The 24,598-nt window shown below is 29.9% G+C and overlaps 1 protein-coding gene across 2 annotated transcripts; it reads left to right on the forward strand.

Annotated features, from left to right (window-relative positions):
• Positions 1-11,377: 11,377 nt before the first annotated feature.
• LOC110600201 (bystin) lies at positions 11,378-22,829 on the forward strand. Of its 2 annotated transcripts, none has more exons than XM_043950484.1 (13): positions 11,378-11,781; positions 12,543-12,752; positions 12,833-13,039; positions 14,089-14,215; positions 14,351-14,402; positions 14,603-14,930; positions 16,176-16,255; positions 16,945-16,992; positions 17,978-18,124; positions 21,530-21,602; positions 21,730-21,802; positions 22,242-22,335; positions 22,502-22,829. In XM_043950484.1, the coding sequence occupies exons 2-12, from the start codon at positions 12,633-12,635 to the stop codon at positions 22,319-22,321; spliced, it is 1,335 nt and encodes a 444-aa protein (XP_043806419.1). In that variant the 5' UTR covers positions 11,378-11,781; positions 12,543-12,632; the 3' UTR covers positions 22,322-22,335; positions 22,502-22,829. The 2 variants fall into 2 exon arrangements, with proteins under 2 accessions (XP_043806419.1, XP_043806417.1); XM_043950482.1 differs by having other exon boundaries at positions 11,379-11,781; positions 22,508-22,829.
• The last annotated feature ends 1,769 nt before the right edge of the window (positions 22,830-24,598 follow it).

A 24,598-nucleotide genomic window follows, 5' to 3' on the forward strand; every position in this document is an offset into this window, starting at 1 on the left:
AACAACCATTAATCTATATGATGTCCATAGTAAGACTATAACTCTAGAGATAATTTTAAAATAAAAAAAAAAATTATTATTTTATCTTTATAATATAAAAAAATATTTATAATATAGAAAACTGATAAAACTACCCTCTCATTTTAAAAAATATATTAAAATATTATAATATTTTAAAATTTATATTAATTAATTTTTTATTAATTTAATTATTAAATATTTTATAATTTAATTTCTACCATTTTAAAATATTTATTAATTAATTTTTTAAATTTTTAGCAAGTCCATTAATAATAATTAATTTATGTAATTTATTATTAATTAGATAATATTGAATTAGTTTAAACATTATTCTAATTATCTATGATATCTTATCTACAGGTGTTTTAATATTCAAATATCAAAGTTAGAGAGCGAGTAGAATTACTTTAAATGAAAATAATCCAATTAAACTTAACAATAGAAAATATATATTCTATGCAGATCTCAAAGAAAAATACAAAAACTCTTTCTTTCTTTATCTCTTGTTTTTCACAATCTTTAAGGCATGAGCTTTTACACTGAATAAAGAGAGTAATTCGGCTTCCGTGATTACTTCTACTATCAATAGACCAGCTATACGAGATTAATGCTACAGTCATCCCGGTATTGTTTTCACTGCGCATCAAAAGATAGGTATTCCATCCACCCTCTTATATGCATATATTTGTATATGTATTGCATAATATTGGTAGAAGAGCTTTTAATGTTTTGTATTGTAATTTTGAATCAATTAATTGTGTTTTAATTGATTAAAAAAAATCATTTTTTGCAATTTCATGGAGTTTTTCCATACATAGTTAAGTTATTATGTTTGAGTTTTATAAATTGTATTTTTTGGTATTTTATATTAGGTAAAATTGCACTACAAGAATATTAAAAAAAAAGCTATAAAATTTCACAAGTGAATAGTCAATAATTTAATGATTAGTATTTCAAATATTTGATAAATCGTAAGTAATTTATTTTACCACATTTACAGAGTTTTAAATCAACATATTGTATGATTTAAATATTTCTTACTTTATGATTTAAATATTTCTTACTTTAAAAATTATTGTTTCTTAATAATTGATCTAAGTAAGCTATAATACAATTAAATAAATCTAACATTCTTTGTGTTTCTCTACAGTCACAGAATTGGTTGTGATTGGTTATATGCCACTCATACATATGTGTTCCTTGTCTTACTAAACAATGTCTAAAACATTCAACTTCTCCTTTATTTGTTAAATCTATTAGACTTAATTGTTCTAATGCACTTATTATAAATCTCATTATATGATTAATGATTTTATATGATTAATGATTAAAGAATTGTAATGCAATATCTAATATAGTATGAAAAAATACATAAAGAGATGGTCCATAATAAACAATATATTCAGTAATATATCCACTGTCTGATTCATAAACATATACTAAAATTAAATATTCCATTATTTGATCTAAATTTATACAATATTAAGATCCAGATAAGGATCCGTGATATCAACAGTATAAAAACATTTACATTCATAACAATAGTATTCAATATAAAATTGGTTACAAATATGACACTAAAATATTTCTATTTCAATGTTCATGGTTTCTGATGTGCCAGATCAGTTTGTACTGCAAGCACAGAGCATACTTATTGGTCAGGGTTCCTGCACTGTTAACCTGGAATCCCAGAGTTAACTCAGAATGGTATTCGAAGAGAGATAGAAAGAGTTGCCGTCAACACGGTCTTATACAGTAACAGTTGTATAAAGTACTTTGTATTAAAGACTGAAAATAAAAACAACTTACTTTGTACAATAAATATTTAAAAATAAACTGCTATGTTCCAGTTGTAGTAAACTTGGAACTCCTTACAGATTGAAAATACAACTATCTTAAAATACATGAGAGAATTTGAGAGAAAATTTATGTGATGAAATTTTTTGGTGTGTCCTTCACTTGGTTTGGAATTTGCTATTTATAGGCATGGGCGGACTTCAAATGGGTATACATTAGAGTTGAGCGGTCCGGATGCCAAGAGAGAATTCATTTTGCTTGAGCGGTCTTTGGTCCATTCTGTGTGGGTCCCAATGTTTTGTCTTTGTCGGCCATCATCTTTCTTTTTCTTGTCGGCTATCATCTTTTTTCTTTTTCTTGCTTTGTCTTTTTCTTTCAGTGCTTTGGTGAGTCACTTGTCTTTTTCTCTTTTTCTTTTTCTTTGTTGGCCACTGGTCTTTGTCTGCCACTTGGTGAGTGCTTTGTGGGTCCCTCTTTGTTGGTTCCTTCTTTTGTCTTTTGTTTGATGCTTATCTGCCACTTGTCAGAGTGTAGGCTTATGGTGGGTCCTACATTTCTGTTTGTGTAAAGAAGTCATCATTATCGTCTGCAAGATCAATTGGTGATGGTGATGCTGTTGCACTTCTGGTTTCTTTGAGTTCTTCTAATAATTTGTCATATTCTTTTTCTGAGGTACAGGCTGCCATTTGTGCCATTAACTGTTGTTTTCGGGCTAGGAAAGTCTCATGTTTGGTTATGGTGGATAGGCTTGGAGCCTTGCTGTATTGTGGATGGTCCATGAAAAATTGTTCTATGGCTTTTGGGCCACAGGCCTGCAGATTAGTTTTATTCCACCATTTAATTTTATATCTGCGAATCAAGATTGGAATCTGGAAATTGTCAAGAGTTTGGTCTTTTATTTGATATTCTGTCATGAGGATCCATGGGATATGGAAATAGTGGCAATAAATAGCCCATTGGGGTGAATATATAATTGTATCAGGTAATTGGTTTTGTTCAAAAAATTGGGTTTTTGCTATCTTGACTTGGTCAGGAATTATGTCTTCATTTATTCCAAATTTGTTCCACCATCGATGGAACCAATATGGTAATGGATATGTGAAAGTGTCTGCAAAAAAGAAAAAGAAAGAAACTGATAATTGGTCATTTTGCTTTAGGAAAGTTCTTTCCCAAGCCATTTGATAATCATAATAATTATATTTAATATTTTGTCTCATTTGTCCGTTTGTCATTACCATTTCTCTTGTTTTATGGGGCTCTAGTCCCCAGTCTGTGAGAGTTCATATTTTTAATATTCTTATCTTACAATACCTCAATTTATTTGGAATCTGGGGATCAAAATTGTTATAGATGATAAGAGAATTGGTATTAACTAGAATGGCTTCATAAAATTGTTGGGATTTATGGAAATTATCGGGTATATAAAAGTGAGTTTTAGGAAATATAGTCTCACAGAGTTGGTAAACATTAAGGTTAGGGTTTTGGGCCCAAAACTCGGGTTCAATGGTGAGAATATAATCTTCAATGGTTTTGTATTTGTAATCTGTCTGGGATTGGTCTTGGGATATTGTTGGGCTTGGATTGGATGAAGAAAATCCTGTAACTGCTTGTTTGAAAGTAGAAGGGGTTATGAGATCAGGAGGAGTCTGTAATGGATTGAGTGGACTGAATTTGTTTAGTAACACAAAATTGGGCCTTGGCGACCTGGGCCTTGGGTAAGTTGGTTGAACAATTAAAGCACTAGAAATTGGGCTCATTGGTCTATGCATAATGCTTGAAGTACTGGTGTATATTGGTCTAGCAATAGAAGTTTGTCCAGAAGTAAATAATTTTGCATTTGTCAGATTTGTTTTAGGAATATTTGTTTGAGATCTTAAAGAGATCTTTTCAGGCTCTTTTCCTTTGTCCGTCATTGTCCCTGCAAAAATTCTCGGGTTAAAAAATCAGCTATGGAATTATCAGTGCTTTTAATGTGTTCTATTTCGAAATCAAATATAAATAAAAAGGCTTGCCATCTAGCAAAAATATGTTTAACAGCTAGATTTTTGACATCTTTGGTTAATACATCTTTAGCTGCTTTACAGTCTACTCTAATTGTAAATTTTTGGTTTAATAAATCACTTTGAAATTTTGTTACACATAAAACAATTGATAAAATTTCCTTTTTAATGGTAGAATATTTTTCTTGTGTGGGGTTCCAAAATCCTGAATAATATCTAATAATATAATCTTTATCATTTATTTTTTGTTTAAGAATACCTCCGTATCCTTGATTAGATGCGTCTGTTTCTACTATTTTGGGAAAATCAGGGTTACAAATATTTAGACATGGTAAAATTTTGACATACCTTTTAATTTCTTGAATAATTTTTGTATGTTCTTCTGTCCATGGTTTAGGATTTGTTTTTAACCTATTATATAATGGTTTGCAAAATATTCGTAATTTCGGGTAAAAATCAGAGATATAATTTAATGATCCTAAAAATCTTTGTAATTGGTTTTTATCTTTAATTTCATCAGGGAATTTGTCAGCAAACTCTATACTTCTTTGGATTGGTACTATGGTATTTTTATATATTTCATGTCCTAAAAATCTAATTTTTGTCTGAAATATTTTCATTTTTGGTTTGCTTATATAAGTTATAATAAAATCATATGGTGTAAAAATGTCATTCATAATTTTCTGGAATTCACTTGGTGCATTTTTTAAGCCAAATGGCATAATGTTCCATTCATATTGTCCAAATGGTACGGTAAATGATGTTTTATATTTATCTTTTTCATCTATTTGTACTTGCCAAAATCCTGATTTCATATCAAATTTTGAAAAGATTTCTGCATTATATAATCTATTTAGGAGATCTTGTTTGTTTGGTATGGGATATCTGATCCATCTTAAAACCTTGTTTAATGGTTTATAATTGATTACCAATCTTGGTGCACCTCGTTCTATCTCAGCATTTTTAATGACATAAAATGCTGCGCATGACCATGGTGATTTACTTGGTCTAATTAAATTTTTGTTTAATAAATCTTGAATTTCTTTTTTACAAAATTCTAACATTTCTTGGTTCATTTGAATAGGCCTGGCTTTAGTTGGTATATCTTGTTCTTTAAAGTCTGGTTCATATGGTAAAGTTACTATGTGCTGTTTTCGATCCCAAAATGCTGTTGGTAAATCTGAACATAGGTCTTTTTCAAATTGTTCTTGAAGATTTTTAATTTGTTGTTTAATGTTTGAATTTTCTAACTGTTCTTCTATTCTAATAGAATGTAAATCCTTTTTTAAAAATTTTATTTGGTTTTCTAAATTATTAATTTTACTTATGTTTTCTTGTTGAAATAAATTAACATCATGGTAGTTAATGGGTGTTATGAATTGAAATATAATATCATGTCCTAATATATTGGTTTCTAAACCTAATTGTGTGACCTTAAATGGGTATAACATTTGTAAAAATGGATTTACTAAGATAATTTGTGTATTTAGATTTTTAATTAACATGAAACTGGTTTTAAAACATATTCCATTATTACAAATATGTGCACTTGGTATTTTATAGTCTATTTTGACTTTAGTTGAATTTGCTGCAGATAGAGTTTGCTTCGTTTTATGAAAGTATTTGCTTGGTATAATTCCTTGGTCTATACAATTCATATCTGCACCTGAATCTAACATAGCTATAGTTTCTATTTTAAAATCTTTAATTGTCAAATTTATTCGGACATACCATTTTTGGTATTTTATTCTAGTGATATCATTAAATTTTAAGGCTTGTTCTTCTTCTGTGTCCGTATCTAATACATTTTCTATTTTAGTTTTGTCCTTTCCTGAACTCTGTCCTGTATTTTTATTTTGATTTTGATTTTGTTCTAATTGGTCACATCTATATTTTAATTGTCTGACTTCTAATTTTAAATGTTTTATTTCTGTTTGTAAATCCATGGAAGAAATTGTTGTTACTGGTCTTTTGTTTTTAAACATTTGTTCAATGTCTTCAAACTTAGTTGGTGGTTCAGTTTCTTGTCTTATTTCTTCATTAATTAATTTTGTTAATTTTTTAAACATTTTTCGTTTAATATTAGAATCTTGTACTTGTTCTATTTGTTCTCATACTTGTTGATATTCTGTTAAAACGTTTACTTTATTGTTACAACTACAAATTTCTCCTTGACAATTATGGTTACTATATGAACTACTTATTGTATCTGCTGAATTATCACTACTATATTCATCATCTAATTCTGAAGAAGATAACTTAATTTGGTCAATTTTTTCTAACAATTGTTCTATATTATCTATTTTTAATTCTAAACCTAATTCATATATTTTTCGTCTCGCAGGACACTCTTTTGCATAATGTCCCTTTTGATTACACAAATAACAAGTTATGTTAGTTTTATCATTGGATCTTTTAAAATTGGTTTTCTTATAATTATTTCTTTTAAAGGGTCGCTTTTTAAAAGGTTTTTGTTTATTATATTTATGATATGGCTTCCTAGGATGCTTATATGGTCTATAAATTTTTTCTTTAAAAGGTTTATATCTTTTATGTTTATGTTTCTTTATGGTTCCGAATCCAAATTGTTCACACCAATTTCCTAATTCTTTTCGAGATTGTCTATTTTCCATTTTTAATTTTTGTTGTAGTTTCATGTCTCTACATAGTCTAATGCCTGTTAAATTTACACATGTTATGAGATCACCATAGGTTAAGTCATCATAAGAAATGTGTCCATATTTTTGTTCAATTGTTTCTTTCACTTTGGTTGAAAATAATCTAGGTAATCCTGTCAAGAATTTTTCTTTCCAATGGTATGCGTTTGGGTCAGCTAATGCATATACTCGTTTTAGAAAATTGTCTTTATACCATCTAAAGTTTTCTAACTTCCTACACTTGAGATTTTGTAATATTTCACTGTTTCGTTCCGTATATAAATCTAAGTCTCCAATAAAATGAGATATAATATTGTAAACTAAATAGGCTAAGGTAAAAGATTGTGGTTGTCCTGTGGATGGGTCAATGACTGGTTCTCCTGTAGTACTATCAATTCTTCTTGCTGTTAATATATTTGTTTTTATCTCATTACTTAATAATTTATCCCACCAAGTTCTTAATTCTCCAGTAAATCCTAATATGATATTTTCCGCGGCATCTCTTTCTGTAATGCCAACTCTTTGTTTGTAAATATTTCCTACAATAACCATTTCTTTAGTTATTTGTATTATTTCTGTTTCTGATAGATCATCTATGTTCCATTCGTAAATATTTTTTGCATTATACTGTTTTTGTTTCCTATCTAATATTTTTAAATCATATGGTCTGTTATTTTGTCTTTCTATGGTATTTATGGGAACATTAATTTCTTGGTCAGAGTCTGATGCTTCTAAGGGATTATATATGGTATCTTCTTCTGAAGAAGAGGTGTCATTATATTCTGTTAGAATAGTGATTTTATTTTTATCTTTGCTAGTACTCTCACTTGGTATCTTACTTTGTGTATGTTCTTTTATTTTAATGCCTCATGTCATACTGGGTTTTGGGGAAGTACTTTGTTCATTTATAATTTTCTGCAATAATTTTGACATGTCATTTAATTCTGTTTTTGGACTTAGTGTTACTGTCTCGATGGGGTTCTGTGATGGAGGTATCATTTTTGTGAAAGGTTTATTAATTTGTTTTTTAGCTGGGTCTATATCATATGGTTTTGGATTACTATATCTCTGAGATAAATATATAGTGTTTGGTTTAGGAGTTATAGGAGATGGTGTTTGAGGTGTTTCTATATGTTCTATATTTGTAATTTCTTCGTGATTTCTATCTATTTTTTCTTCTATTCTATCTAATTGTTGGCCTATTATATGTAATGATACATTGGTCCAATTGTTTTGTAAATTAATATCTCTTATATCATTGCTTTGTATATTTGTGGTATTTACAATTGGTTGCATTCCATGAGAAATTTGGTTCTTTTTAAAGAATACTCTATCCAGTGGTGGTTTTTCAGTTTCATGGGCTATATCACTAGGTTCTCCTGAATTATTAACTTTGTGCCATTTATGTATTTTCTTCTCTAATACAGTTAACTTCTTGTCATGAAAATATTTTAAATATGTGAAAAATGGTATAGTTTTTTCTACTTGTTCACAAAATGCAAAGAATTGTTTTTTAATTAGACTTTGTTCTTTTCTGGAATAGGTTTGTAAAAATATGTCCCTTTTTCCCCGGTTTTGATCTGACATATAGTCAGCTTGAATTTGGTCTTTATCAATTTCAAAGGTTTGAGTTAAGGTGTTAAGGGTAAAATTACTATCTTCATAAGGTTGACTAAATTGGCCTTGTCTAAAAACGCCTTCTTGGATGTTGATATCTTGAGTAGTATGGTGTGGTTTTGTATGTTGATCAAATGTATCTTCTACTGGTTTAGTTCCAGAGGTTTCTCCTACAAAAGATCCTTGGTACTGTGAAATAGTGGAGTCCTCAGAAATACTTGTATCTGTCTGTATATCTATGGTATGTCTTCTACGGGAGGATTCTAAGGAATGTCTAGATGGTTGATATATACTAGGATTGGTTTGTCTAAAAGAATTGGATCTTTTAAATTTTAATTCTACGGTTCCATCATTATTTTGAATAATATAATCTATTTCTGTATTTTCTTTGGCAGGCAAACTTGGCATGGTTTTGACTGGATATTTTCATGTTTCTGGTAGACTGACATCTTTCCATTGTATTGCCTTTGGTATATTTATGTTAGCTTTGGTTTGGTCAATTTCCCAAAAAATTGTTTCTCCTGTTTGTCTATTATGATCTATGGCATTAGGACATAATCCTGTATTCATGATTTTATAATTTAATCTATAAAATACTTCATAAATATGAGATCCTTTTAACATATTATAATTATGTGTTAATATGTCTAGTGTCAATATTTTCATTATATGAGGGTCAGTTAATGAAATTGTAAAATTAGGGAAACAGTTTGAATATATTGGTCCATTAGTTAAACTGGTTTCAAATAATCCTAACAAAGAATCTTTGTAATTTAAATGTCTACAGTCTCTTAGTGCTACATGCATACTAGTATTTAATCCTTCTACCGTTAATGGTTTTATGGCAATTTGTACTAATCCTATATGCATAAATCTATATCCTTGATTAATATATTTTATTATGGTCTTTTTACTTAATAGACTCATGGATTGATTTTCAGAATATAAAGGTACTACTTTTTCTTTTGTTTTAATCGCTCTGGCTGATTTAAAATCTAATATTCCTGTTTTATATATTGTGTCTATTGGTGTCTTTGGGGGTTTCCAATTTGTTAATTGTTGATTATTCCAAATACTTTCTCTAGATAGAATTGTTTTACTAGTACCTGTATTAATATTTAAGTCATTTATAAGTTCGTTATCAGGTTGTCTCGACCTAGAAGATCTATTTCTCCTAAATAAACTCATCTTAAAAGTCTAGGGTTTTCACATACACTTCCTTCTCTACTCGTTCTGCAGGACTTACTCCTTTTGCCTGACTTATGACTTTCGTGACACAGTTCCAACCCTAAGAGTTTAATTTGAATCTATTTAAGACAAATAAAGCCTTCACTGGCTCTGATACCATAAATGCGACAATTTTATGAAGCCATTCTAGTTAATACCAATTCTCTTATCATCTATAACAATTTTGATCCCAGATTCCAAATAAATTGAGGTATTGTAAGATAAGAATATTAAAAATATGGACTCTCACAGACTGGGGACTAGAGCCCCATAAAACAAGAGAAATAGTAATGACAAACGGACAAATGAGACAAAATATTAAATATAATTATTATGATTATCAAACGACTTGGGAAAGAACTTTCCTAAAGCAAAATGACCAATTATCAGTTTCTTTCTTTTTCTTTTTTGCAGACACTTTCACATATCCATTACCATATTGGTTCCATCAATGGTGGAACAAATTTGGAATAAATGAAGACATAATTCCTGACCAAGTCAAGATAGCAAAAACCCAATTTTTTGAACAAAACCAATTACCTGATACAATTATATATTCACCCCAATGGGCTATTTATTGCCACTATTTCCATATCCCATGGATCCTCATGACAGAATATCAAATAAAAGACCAAACTCTTGACAATTTCCAGATTCCAATCTTGATTCGCAGATATAAAATTAAATGGTGGAATAAAACTAATCTGCAAGCCTGTGGCCCAAAAGCCATAGAACAATTTTTCATGGACCATCCACAATACAGCAAGGCTCCAAGCCTATCCACCATAACCAAACATGAGACTTTCCTAGCCCGAAAACAACATTTAATGGCACAAATGGTTACAAGTCACTTTTCTTGTTGAGAAAGATAATTTATCTATTATAATTCCTTCACAATGTAACTTTATATAATGTGCATACAAAAAATTAAAAATTTATTAGTTTTAAAAATGACTTAATAATAAAATAATATGAGTAGGTAATATATTAAAAAATTAAAATTTATTTATCTAGGAACATTAATTATTAGTTTTAATATATATAAAAATAACTATAATTATATATAGGAAGACTGTCACGATAAATTATTTATTTATTATTTTTTTTATTATTAATTATTTTAAATATAAAAATGACTTGTTAAATATAATGATATTTTTATCATTTATTTTAATTTTATTTATTTAAATTATAATTTTAAATTAATTGATAAATGTATCTGAATAAATATAAGAGATTTCATATTTTACTCTTTAATTTTTAATGTCCAATTAAAAAAAATTAATTATAATTGTTTAAAAATTTATTTTATTTATTTCTGTTATCCTATATAAATAATAATTTATTTATTTTTTATAATAAATAAATATTATTATTATTATAATATTATTAAATATAAAATATATTGATTATTAAATATATTATATATAATACACAAATAATTATTTTAAAATAATTTTAAACTGTTACTTTAATAACATTTTACATGCGTTCTCATAATTTTAAAGTATTTTTCCTCTCTTCACCAATATGTAACCCTGCAAAGATTCTAAACAAAATACTTCATGCATTCACAGGTATTACGTAATGTCCTTTTTTCCATTCATTTTATCATGTGATATAATTAAAAAATTCTAATTTATTAAAAATACATAATAATAATAATAAATAAGTGAGAGTTAAGAACTTAATTTAAAAAGTATAGTCTATTTTTTTTAGGTAAATTATTTTTTAATTCTATAAAAAAATTTCAGAGAAATTTTCTTTAAAAAAATTTCAGAGAAATTTTCTTTAAAAAAATTATTATTGGCATTGTTAAATATCAGTTAGATTTATTAATTTTGGTTTTTAGTTTTAAAGTAAGATTGAGAGATCAAAAATAAATAAATTAATAGATAAATAATATAATAATATCGAAATAGAAAGCACATTATTTATTTTGAAAAAAAAATTAAAAATTTCAATTTAATTCCATTTTAATTTTTAAAAATTTCAAATTAATCAATTCCATTCGATTTTAGAGATCCATCAAACCAATCGAATTAGCCTTAAACGCTTATATCACTTCGACACTTCCCGAGTTCCCATCCCGCATACAACCACGCCACCTACCTCCCTCTCTCTCAAACCTCAGTCTCAGTTGAAGCACCCTGACGGCCGCGAGACGACTCCTCACCGTTCTCGTCCCTTCTCCGTTCTCGTCCCACAGCCACGACCACCCACCCACCCAGTCGCCAGTCCCGCAGCCACCCACCCACCCACTCGCCAAAGCCAGAGTCTCTTCTCTCCATCATTCGCGTCTTCAGTCCTGCAGCCACGACCACCCACCCACCCAGTGCCAGTTCCTTCGCGTCTCTCTCTCACGGCCATCGCTCGAGGCTCGCGTCTCTCTCTCACGGCTGACGCAGCTGCTCGCATCTCTCCCTGATGGCCATTGCTCGCATCTCTTCCTTGCAATCGTGGTAAATTATAATTATGGTGTAGTTTAAACTTAATTTTCTTTATATTTTCGAAACTATCTAATACTAGTTTTGGGTTTCTTTGCCAAATTTAGCTTGTAAGTTTCATGAACTGCCCTGATTTACTATGGCTGATCATTTCAGCGTATATATTTCTGTTGAGAGTTTTTAGTCGGAGAATTAAATTGCAATTCTTAGCTAAGCATTTTGGGAATTACAAAATAAAATTCTGTTGAGAGTTGTTTGAATTATTTTATATTTTAACTAAAATTCTGTTGAGAGTTGTTTGAATTATTTTATAATTTAACTATTATATTTGATTAAGTATATTAGGTTAGAATTTGTTGATTAATTTGGATTTTACTATTAATTGATTGGATTTTATGATTAATTAAATATAATAGGTTCAAATCAATTCTTATTAGACCCAAATTATAACATAATTCAATGAAATTAGAGAAAAGCTCAAAAATCCATTTCAAACCAAACCGAACTGAACTGAAAAATAAATAAAATTATAATTTTTTAAAAAATATTTAAATTGAAAAATAATTGAATTATAATTTTTTAGAAAATATTTAAATTGAAAAATAATTGAATTATAATTTTTTAAAAAATATTATTTAGTTTTTATATTGAAAGACAGAAACTATAGAGTAACAATTCTATTAATTATGAATAGAGTTTTTTTTTTCTCAATTGTTTAAAATCTTTATTTCCTTTTTTTTTCCTGTCTGCATTGAATAAATTCGGATTTTGAATAGGTAATCGGGTACGGATAGATAAGTCCGTGTAATAGATATATTAAATTTAGCGGTACCCTAGCCTTGCCTTCCCTATCTTCAGGCGCCTAAATGGAGAAGAAGCGAGCTAGACACCAAAACCCTAAGCCCTTTATCGCAGAAGACATTGACTGCGTTGCCTCTGCTAAGAAACGATCGAAGGCAGCAAAACATCACCAAAAGCAAGAAACTGTATCCTCTTACGCAACTATATAATTCAGATTGATAATTTCATATGATAGCGAGTGTTGTTATTCTTACATTATTTCTAGATGATATCTTCGGGGATGAGCTCGAAAATTTTGAAAGAGGCTCTTATACAGCAAAAAGAGATTCAAGAGGAGGCTGAGCAGGCTAATCCTGCTAACAATGCCTTTGTTGTGGCAGAGGAAGACGCTGCTAGGCATCAACAAGAAGAGGAGGACGATGATTTTGATGATTTTAGTGGATTCTCTGAGACTCAAACCCAGTTTGGTGATGTGAGTTCTCTTTACAATTCTGCTTGGCTTCACTTGGTTTAAAAGGAATAAATTGGTTGGATTGAAATTGCATTGTGTTAGGTACCAAATTACTATATTAGAACCAGGTGAAGTGTATAGGCCGGAGTTGATGACTTTGTTGTTTCATAATAAGTGAAGACGAGTTATGCTCTACTAATGTTAAATTAGTGATAACTCGCAGGATAGCTTGTTTTATACATTCACAGATAGCTTGGTTCCTTTAGTGCCCTATGCTGATTTAATTTGTTGATCACACAGCTCTACTTCTTGCTTGGGTTGTTAATCTTTTAATTATTAAATTATAAATTTATGTGTATGAATGAAAAGTTTTTTTCTTTTTAGGTCCTCTAGTTTGAGAGAGTATATTTCCCTCATAGTGAGGGCTTGCTTGGCTGTGACTCATGTCTCTTCTATAGATACAGATACATGAGCTGGTTGATATAATCACCTAGAAATTGAAAATTTTAGATGCTATTCTATTGGATGCTTGATCTGAAGTTTTATGGCATTGATTCCTAAATCATCTCATAATAGGATTTTTTGTGGCAAAATCTCATAAACATTATGTCAAAACAATATCATAAGCATTTTTATGTGGACCCTGTAATGTTTGCTGGCTGTAATTCTTTCCCTCTGCTATTTCTTTATTTTTTTTTTGCTATTATTTATCTAATGTGCACATGCCATGTGTCTTTCATAATTTCTTTGATGATGACTATACTATTATTGCTAAACATGGTTGGAAGAAATTTCAATTTATGTTGCAATAAAGTACCGTAAGTCGCTTTGTTTGAATAGTTGGTTAGTTTCAGAATTGAATTGGTACAAGAGGAGGGGAGAGTGTGTTTATTTTTCTTAAATTTAATTACTAGGAGAAAGGAGCATCTGTAGAGTGTGTTTTTTCTTCCCCTTCCCAACAATTCACATTCTAGCAAGCTAAATTTACAGTGTGCCATGGACAGTGCTTATTGTTGACTTTTATTATTATTTTTATCATTACTCCTCTTTATTTGTTTCGGGTGTGGCAGGAGGAGATTGATGAGGATGAGGAGAAATTACTGGAGGCTTTCTTATCAAAGGAAGCTGGTCCACAGCGTACACTTGCAGACCTCATAATTGAAAAGATTAAACAGGAGAATGCAAATATTTCTTCAGGTTAATAACATTTCCTAAATATCTGTCATGAATTATGATTTTTAGCTGTCTTCAACTGGAGGTTTTGCTTATCCTTTTTAATATATGTTCATTGATTCTTATCTGTTAATGGAAAATTGGTCTGGTTGATTGCAGATACACAACCCATGCCAAAATTGGATCCCTCTATAATAGATTTATACAAGGGGTAAATTCTCCGTCATCCTTCAATTGCTATGCAACATAAATTTGCAGTAATCTAATTTTCAAATATTGAGGATACTGTGTTTCTCTTTCATTTGTTGGGCTTGCTTTGAAAGTTGTACTGAATTTTCTTTTAGCAAACCTTTTCAAGATGCTAATTGTTAAGTATTTTTTAATGTAATAGTTTATTTTTAATAATTACAGGCTTGGTGAGTTTCTGAGTAGATATACAGTTGGAAAAATGCCTAAAGCATTTAAGCATATCCCTTCAATGCAACTATGGGAGGATGTCTTGTACCTGACTAAACCTGAGAGCTGGTCTCCAAATGCCATGTATCAAGCGACAAGAATCTTTGCTTCCAATTTGGGTGCGAAGAAAGCAGAGCTTTTCTATAGGCTTGTATTGCTTCCTCGAATCAGAGATGATGTTAAACAGAACAAGAGGCTGCATTTTGCTCTGTATCAAGCTCTGAAAAAATCACTTTACAAACCTGCTGCATTCAACAAGGGAATATTGTTTCCACTATGTAAGGTATATACAAGCATGAGAATCATCTAGATGGTACTTCATATTTTGAGTTCACTTAGTTGCTAAAATATGATTCTCCATTCTGTGACCATTATGGCAACACTTCATTCCAATCCAGAGAGTAAAATTTTTCATTACAAGAATAGCCCCAGCTTGTCTAGTGTCATCCTTGATATTTAGTAGTTTTTTTTCTCAGTGACCTGAGCAAGTACCTAAAGCATATGACAATGTGAGGCAATGCAACAATTGAACATGATATATCAAACCAAGTGGCATGCTCAATCTTTTCACACGTCAAAACCTGAAATACACTCTAGGTCAGATGCTTTCATGGCATCTGAAGTTTAAGTGTTTAACTTGGGTGAATTAAAAACAGGATTTCAGTTCAAATAGGTTTTGAGGGAGACTGTATGAAGTTTAAGGGTTTTAACTTTGGGTGAAATTGAGATTAAGATTCCAGTCCAAATGGAGTTTGAGGAGATTTACCAGATAGGTTGAATGCTGAAATCTGTTGGGTATTAAGATCTGAAAATGATGAGAATTCTAGGAGTCTTCCCAAGGGTTCTTAAGCAATTACACTACTCTAGGAACTAGAAAGCTTACCTCTGAAAGAGATTAATGGCTGCTCAAAGTATCAATGTTTTAGGACATACTAGAAGATTGCTTCTCCTAGTATTTCTTAATTAGCCTTCTAACTCATATAAGAGTACAAATCTTGAATAGATTAGGAAAACTTATGTTACCTTCATTAGAAAAGATTAAATGAATAACACATAAGAATGATCATTAAACTCAACTTAAACTAAAGAAAACTCATTCAACTTCATGGCCCTGAACGTTTTGAAAAGAAGTAGAGGGAAACCAATTACTAGCCATCAAATTTAGAGAGACCTATAATTATATGATTGAATATGGACTAGGAAAGGACATTAGAAGGCTTGGAGTAGGCTCCAAATTGAACATGGTCAGCAAATTTAAACTCCTATATTTGCTTCTCTTACTTTTTCCTTTGACTACTCATTTACCAAATTGACTATTGCATGCATAATTTCTCTTACTTGCTTTTATATGGATGGAATTGTATTAAGTTTACCTTGGTCTGTTTTCATTTTATAATTATATAAGCACTTTACAGAGTTGATGTAGTGTTTCCTTATCAATAGTCTTGATGGAAATTGTTGAGACTTTTATTCTATGTGTGTTGCCTTAATTAATTTCCAATATACCTATGTTTGATTTGACTTGCAGTCAGGGACTTGTAATCTTAGGGAGGCCGTCATTGTTGGAAGTATTATTCAAAAGGTTTCCATTCCCATGCTTCATTCAAGGTATGCGTAGGTTTTTATGGTGTAATCTTGTATCTTCCAGCATAATCTTAATGTCCTGGCTAAATGATTTCTTGCGTGATTGTATCATATGATTCGATATGAATCTATTGTTTCTATCGACTCCTTTTCTAGAGTATTGGACTTCTGTTCAAAATTTAAGATTTCATTTTTACTGTGAAAACAGAAAAATGCACATAAAACCTTTTTTTAGCCTTTTTTTCTGCTCTAGCCATTTTTTTTTTGTCTCCCTCTTCTTTCTTTTTCTTTTTCTTTTTTTTTGCTTTTGTTAATTTTCTTCTCTAATTATAGTTGTCAAATTATGACGTTTTATATTAATGTATTCTGACCTCTTAATTTAATCCACTGTCACTTTTCTTATTATTTAATTATTTGATTAAATTTAAATGTGAGAATCAGCCCATGCACAATGATAATTGTCTATGATTCTAAATTTCATAGTTTATAACATAAAATCACATAATCATAAATCATCATTCTCATTAGCTATATTTATCAAAATATATCATTGTGATGTAGTTTTTACTTATTTTTGTTACAGTTTTTCATTCTTAATTAATTTTGAGAATTTTTATATGAAGCTGGTTGTGCTGCTGGAGTTGCACCTTTACTTTAATTTTTTTTAATGTACAAGTAAGATGCCTAACACAAAAGTTCAAATGATATTGCAGTGCTGCATTATTGAAGCTTGCAGAGATGGAGTATTGTGGCACAACAAGGTATGTTTAGCATATGTCAAACTCCGAGTCTATGGGAAAAAAGGTTTACCATGTAATAGTTTAATTGTTCATCTTAACTATGTACATTAGTTTGCTTCTGGGTGGAGTCTTTGCCTTCCTTTGCATGTGAGATTTGTGTAGAAAGTTGAGTCTTGATGTGTTTGATGATATTTTAGGAAGCTAAATAATGATGATTTGCTTATGCCAATTCCAGAACTGTGAATGTTAATATTTTTCGTCTTTGGCATGGTGTGTAGGCTCCGTTGTTTTTCTTATGTTGGTTTTAATATAATACAAAAAGTTATTACTTGGTACTGATTTTTCTGCTCTTGATAAGATATTAAAGATAGTATTGTACATGCTTGGAATTAGATGTATGGAAGTTATATTGCTGACGTATTTGAAAACCAAATAAAATTTTGGTACCACTAATGGTGTTTTTTTTGGAAACAGTGCATCATAAAGTTCAATTGACTAGAAATTTGGTAGGTTATGTTGTAGTAATAGTATTTGTATACACGTGATTAAAAACAAAACATTTCCGAGCGGTTTATGTTGAACAATGTCATGATTCAGATTGTAATTGATGACTACTAATAACACAAGATTTATCATATACTTAAGGCAGTATGCTGAAAATGTAAATAGTGTGCTTTCAAAGGTTATGAATTATAAGAGGAGTTGGCTTCATTTGAGTTTTTCTATGTAGTGACTCATATTCCATGCATGCTGTTGGATGCTGCCTTCCCTTTTTCTTATCTGATGTTGATCCATGGGCTTATTTGTTATAACAAACACACTTGACAAAGAAACTCAAAGAAGACTTATATTTGATTATTGATAAAAACAAGAAAAAAATTATCAATTTATGAAGTTTAAACCTCTTCTGAATGCCAAAACACTTTGAACCTGTATTGGTGAATCCACTTTTAGTTACAAAGTGATTAAAAAAATTATTTGACATTGCTTTGGTAAATAATTGCAGTTACTTTATCAAGCTTCTTTTGGAAAAGAAATATGCATTGCCTTATCGTGTACTTGATGCTGTTGTTGCTCATTTTATGAGATTTCTTGACGAGACAAGAATAATGCCCGTAATATGGCACCAGTCGCTTCTTGCCTTTGTGCAAAGGTAAGTGGATTTCCATTATTTCTTTTCTTGCACCCTGTTTCGTCATATATAAGTGTTGAATATTCTCACATGGATGCATGTGTGCATGCTGGCACATGCATGGCACATTTGTGGTCAATGACTTATAACATGAAAGATAGCTTGTGCTGTATGACCACATCTAGTTAGTCTTTAATTGGTGGAAGACATTTTTCTAGTGTAGCTTATCTTGTTTTTTTCCTGAATCTTCTGTCCTGTCCAAGGAAACCTAAAGAATCAAGAGATTCAATGTTCTTCCAGTTACTGCACATTGATGCGTTGTATTCTTTCTGGCACTCATTCTCCAATGTAAATTACCTAGGGCGTGTGTAGCTCTGCTATGTGAAATGAAATTAGGAACATAAAATGTCTGTCTAAAAACATATTTCCTTAAAATTGCTGAGTGAACAAAATATATTGAAATAAGAATAACTAGAAAGAATTTCTATTATTCTAATTTGAAATTCATAACATGAACATAATAATGACCATACAAATATTGTCTGAGATTTGTGTGCTTGTTTGATTCTCTACATAATAGTTGTTTGCATTTCAAAATCCAAATTTCATATTGCAAGTCCATAATGATTCATAGCATTCCAGAATGCAAATCACTAGGGGGTGCAATGTTTTCTGGTAGTGTAGATCCCGACTTGAATGCAAAGGACCATTGTGGGAGAAGAAAAAGCCGAGAGGTAACAATGGTAGAGTTAAGAATTTCAACTACCCAAACAAAAAATAACAGGGTTTGACATAAGAATTAAGAAAAGAAAGCCAGAATTTACATCAAGTACTCAGGAAACCAGTACAAAGCTATTATAAGGACTCTACCACAATCCCCCTTCCCCGCAGAAGAACTGCCAAACAAAAGAATAATATCCCCCCAGGCTAACCTAAATTTTCTTTCCAAAACCTCACATTCCTTGCCCTGCACCTTCCTCAGATACTTATAGTTCTTCCACGTGTATCAGCTCCCTCACTTCCTGGATAAGAGAATTTTTCTAGTGGCACAAGCTCCTTCCTTTTGTTTCTTCTGGATCATACTATCCATGAGCCTAGTTTGGGCCTTGATTCTCTTGTCAAGCATATAAAGTTTGCGTGTTTGATGATTGGAGTTGTTAAGATCCTTTTTTGTTGTCAAGCATATAAAGTTTGTTGTCAAGCATATAAAGCATATAAAGTTTTCCTTGTAGCAAACTTCTCTTTTCCTTTTCTATTTTTTATATAGAAACCATGTAATAGAAACAAAATTTTAATAATATAAAATTTTTTAAATGTTGGATAGCAAAAACCAAAAAATTACCAAAGAAGTTTGATGAATATTGTCCTTTTAGATATTAAAGTCTCTTTGAAAATTAAGATAAAGTGATAAAGTATAAGAATTCATTTAGTAGCCCGAGGGCAACCAAAAGTAGCAATAATTTTAGTAAAATAATCTAGTCCAACTCTATATTTCTAACTAACCATAATTAAGGCTCATGTTGATTGGTACACAGTGGATTCTGCAAATTGATGAATTTTTGGCATTTGCATTAATCCATGTCTGTCTCTTTTTTGAAGGCCAATGGCTGTGGAGGCAGGTTTGAGATTTATTTGAATAAAATTTTGTTTATACCTTTTTCTTAATTTTCATTTTCCTCATCTCATAAAAAAATTGAAATTTTCTTATGCATTCGGCTCTGTTACCAATGCATAGATATCTTCCTGAAATAGCTCTTCCCCGTTTAATCTTTCTTAGTTGTATGCTATTTAGGGCTTCATTTGATTTTTGGAAATACGTATACAATTCTGCATTTTCTAAAATTTGCTCTGTACATGTGAGACGAGGGTTCCTACACCATGCTAATGGAGCTGAATGGCAACAGAGGATCCATGTAGCTGACCTCATATAATTTGGGATTAAAACTTAGTAGTAGTTGTTGTTGTTGTGTACATGTTCTCTTAGTCAGAGAAACTCTATCCCAGTCAAAGAAAACCAAAGCCATTTTTAAAGAAATCATGTCCAATTGCATAGGACATTGCTGCATACCCTGTTTTCCTAGTTTCTTGCATAACATTTTCATCTATCACTCGGCACTTTCTTGCATAACATTTTCATCTATCACTCGGCACAAAGAAGTACCCAAGTTTGTGCTTGACAATCAGAAATTTAAGGACAAATGTTCTAATGTTGCTAGTTATGTTTATGTGGCAATGTGAAATCAATAACGTAAACTATTTTTTTATAATTAGAATGTTGTTGGTTTATTGTTTTTAAATTTAATTTTATATATGGGATCCAAGCAAATTAAACATATTATTTTATCAGCACGGCCCTGTCAGCATGATTGATGATGTAATAGCATGTAATTGAGGGTTCATAACAAATGAAAGTAGGATAGAATTTTCAACGTGGTACTTCTTTCATACTCCTTTTAAAACTAAATATTCTATGATAGAATCTTCATAGATTCAAATTTTCAACGTCTTTTACATCAAGGAAATACATTAACTCCAATGCATTCCGAAGGCCACAAACTAAGTTCCAATTAATTTGTGTTGCAAACAAAAAAGGGAAGTAGTTTAGTATTTCAGATAGATTTTGATATTTTTGTAGCTGTTACTTTTGAAACAAAAGAATAGTAAATTTAAAGGATTTCCCTATTTTTAGATAATACAATTTTTTTTTATTTTATTAATTTAAAGAGAAAGTTGTGTTTTTCAAGATTCCAATTGAACTCTAACCATATTTTTTTTGATGTGTTACTAGCTCTTCATTTTGCCATGCCTCTTCATTTTGCCATGCCGTATCCGTGTCGTCACGACACTTCATGGGATGCGGCATGGAATACGTGTCGACGCTCGAGTGACATTCATGCATAGTTAATAGAGCATTCTTTTCACTCAAGAGGAAGAGAATTTATTTAGATTGAAATAGTTATTTGGTTGTATTTTGGATCACATATTGATTGTATTTGCTCATCTACTTGTACTATAATTATTACTATATAACTGTATATTTTTTTTAAATTTTAGTTTATTTTATATTACATAACATATCCAAGCACCTTATTTAAATTTAGATTCATGTCCCTGTATTTTCTATTTATAAAATTGATAATCAGGCATAGGGATATGCATCCATTTCAGACACCCATATCCGAGTCCAAGTAACATAGGTGACCCGTATATTAATACTATTCATATTAATACTGTTTATAGTACAAGTTCAGCATATCAACCTGTTTGTGATGTAATTCATTGGAGTAGGATTACAAAATGTCCTTCCCTTTTCTTTGTATTTATCTTGACCAGACCCCCCCCTTCCGCCCTCTATTTCCTTTTTTCCCCCTTTTCTAACTGTGCCCAAGCTGCATATAATATAGTTGCTGTGTTATGAACCTGCAGGTACAAGAATGAATTGACGAAAGAAGATAAGCAGAATCTTAGAACACTAGTCGGAAAGCAAAAACATAAATTAGTAAGATCTCCATCCCAACTTGTACCTGGATTATTATTGGATATTTTTTAAACATTAGTCCTTATATGCCTAGTTTGGTATTATGGCTTAGTGGTTGTGTTATTCCTGATGTCTCTTTTGATTGTAGGTAACTCCTGAAATTATTCGAGAGCTAGACAGTAGCCGTAATCGCGGTGAAAAGGAGGATCCAATGTCAATGAATATCCTTTGCAAAAAGATTAATATTTCAATTAATAATACTATTTCCGATAATAATAACAATAATAACAGAAGTAAACTATTGTTTTAAAGAGGATATGGGCCATGCACTCTTCTAATGGACACAATAAAGCTCCCTTTTTGGTAAAATCTATGTTCTTTTGCATCTTTTATCCAAAACGTCTTCACAAGTCATTAATGTAAGCATAGATTGGTTTAACTGCATTCCAGAATTTGTCAAGTTTTTCAATCTCAAATGCACTGCTTGTTCTATTGAAATTGCAGGAAATTTTAAAGTTTAGTTTCTCTTTCATTGGCTTCCCTTGTCCCTCTAGTCTTTCCCCCCTTCCCTTCTTCTTGTTGTTGTTTTTCCTCCCCCCTTTTTTCCTTTGTTTTTGGTCAGTTATTAGATAAGGTCATGATTCCTTGACTTCCAATCACCATCTCCTATTTCTGTGATAAACAAAGTGATCGAGGAAGACAGGTTTGATATTCCACAAGTGCCCATGGAGGAGGATTGAATGTTTTGCCCTTGGTATGTTATCAATCATGTTCCTTTTCAGTCTATTTTCATGTTAGCATTGTTTGGTCATGAACATGGCATCCAGATGGTGTAGTTCGATCTTATCCGTGTATTTCTCAAAGCGGCTGTGTTAGATGCTGTTGAAATTTATTTGTGCTAATTGAAGTGTGGATTATAGTTGCAGATTCAGAGAGGGAGCTTCGAATATCTGTTTGTGGGTTGCCAGAATTTTGACAGAAAGCAGATTCAGAGGAGGGGGAGCCTTGAGTACGTGTTTGTGGGTTGGCAAAATTTTGAGAGCAAGCAGATTCAATTTTGATGTGTGTGAAATGAAATAGATAGTCTTTTGAAATGAATGATTTGGAGGTAACAGCTTGGTTTGTGTTGATAATATATATGTTTTATTTGATTAGGTAGGTTCGTTGCATAGAGAAGTTTTATTTTTAACTTCCTTGTAGAAGTATGCATTTTGATTTACGTATTACAAAGGAATAATTTCAAAACTACACTCTACACGCATCATTTCATGTCTTTTTTCAGTTGACATGTTTTGTTGTAAAAACTCGAATAAATCTTGGGTTTCAATATCTATTCAATGTAGTTGATAAAAGGTTTTGAAGTCCATGTTGGACAGATAATTGAAGTCTTCAATCCTTACAGTCCAATGGCCCAATTTTGGTGATTTGGCTCCATGAATTTTTTAAAAAGTAAAAGATTTTTTATTTAAAAGGTTAAATTTTCTTCCTCAAAATTAATCTTAAAATTATTATTGAAAAATCAAATATTTTAAAAATATTAAACTTTATTAAATATTAAAAAGTATTTTAAATATTTATTTATAAAAGTAACTATTAATGAAAGGTGATTTTAAAAATAAAATAATAGATAATTTATATATTATTACTGTAAAAAAGTAAAGTGGATAATAATTTTAAGATATAAAAATGATGGAAGAGAGACAGTAATATATTAAAGTTGAAAAAATGAAATTTGATCACTTTTATCAAATATATTTTATGATATTAAATAAAATATTTTCATAGAAAAATAAAAGTGTAAATTAAAAAATAATTTCATCATTCTGGAAGGAAAAAAAAAGTCATTTATTAAACTTTAAAAATTTTATTAATTTTTTAAAATTTTACGTATGAATTTGTTAACCTTGTTTATTTTTCTCATTACAATAAAAATTTTGATATATAATTTTTTTATATATAAAATAAATAGAGGTTCAGTTAATTATAGTGTAAATCGTCTACACTGCATGACAAGGTATAAAGTAAAATACATCCAAGTCCTGTATTTTATTCCCAATTCTCTTGCCCCTGTCCCTTACTTAATGATAAAAAATATAAATTCATAAATAAAAAATTTAAACATACATTAATTTTAAATAATAAATGTATAAAACCATTTTAGGTAATATATAAATAATTTATTAATTTAAAATTATTTAAATAATAAAATAATTATTCATTTTAAATTTAAAGTCAATCATAAAAAGTTAAATAATATAAGGGTAAAATTGGTAATCCCCCTCTTCTCACTTTTATATATAGTATGGATTATTTAGATTTTTCCGGTAATAATTTTGAATATGATATTTACCTCACTTTTAAAACTCAGGTTTGAGTCTCCATTTTGCCATCCCCTACTAAAATAAAATAAACAGAATATTTCCACAACTGTTAACTGCACCTACTACTAAAAACGCTTTTCATTTTTGCCAAAATCATAGCATTAAAAAGTCTATTTGAAATATAATTATTATATGAAAAATTAGCTATTTAGTCGCTGTGACAAAATTCAGTAATTGTTCCTTTTGTATTTAAAAATATATTAAAATATTTTTAACATTTTAAAAAATTTATTAATTAATAATTTCAATCGTTAACCGTTAAGTATTAAAAAAAAATACTGATGAATTAATTACTGATGAATTAATTAGTAAATTTTTTTAAAATATGAAAGATTAATTAATGAATTTTTTAAAATTATAGAACTAAATAATAAAATATTTAACGAATAAAATTAATTATTAAATTTTTTATACCGTTAAAAATATTTTAATACATTTTTCAATATAGAAAAGATTAATCAGTAAATTTTACCATATTATACGAATTAAATAGTAGTTTTTTTTTATTATATTAGCCATATACATAGGAAGAAACAGTTTGGAGGAACTTGCTAGAGAATTTTTAAAATGAAAATGAACATCGAACAAACACTATTTTCGTTTATTAACTTCTTTTCCATAATTTGGTTAAAATGT

Source organism: Manihot esculenta, chromosome 14 (genome assembly GCF_001659605.2).
Source record: "Manihot esculenta cultivar AM560-2 chromosome 14, M.esculenta_v8, whole genome shotgun sequence".
Classification (NCBI taxonomy): Eukaryota; Viridiplantae; Streptophyta; class Magnoliopsida; order Malpighiales; family Euphorbiaceae; genus Manihot; species Manihot esculenta.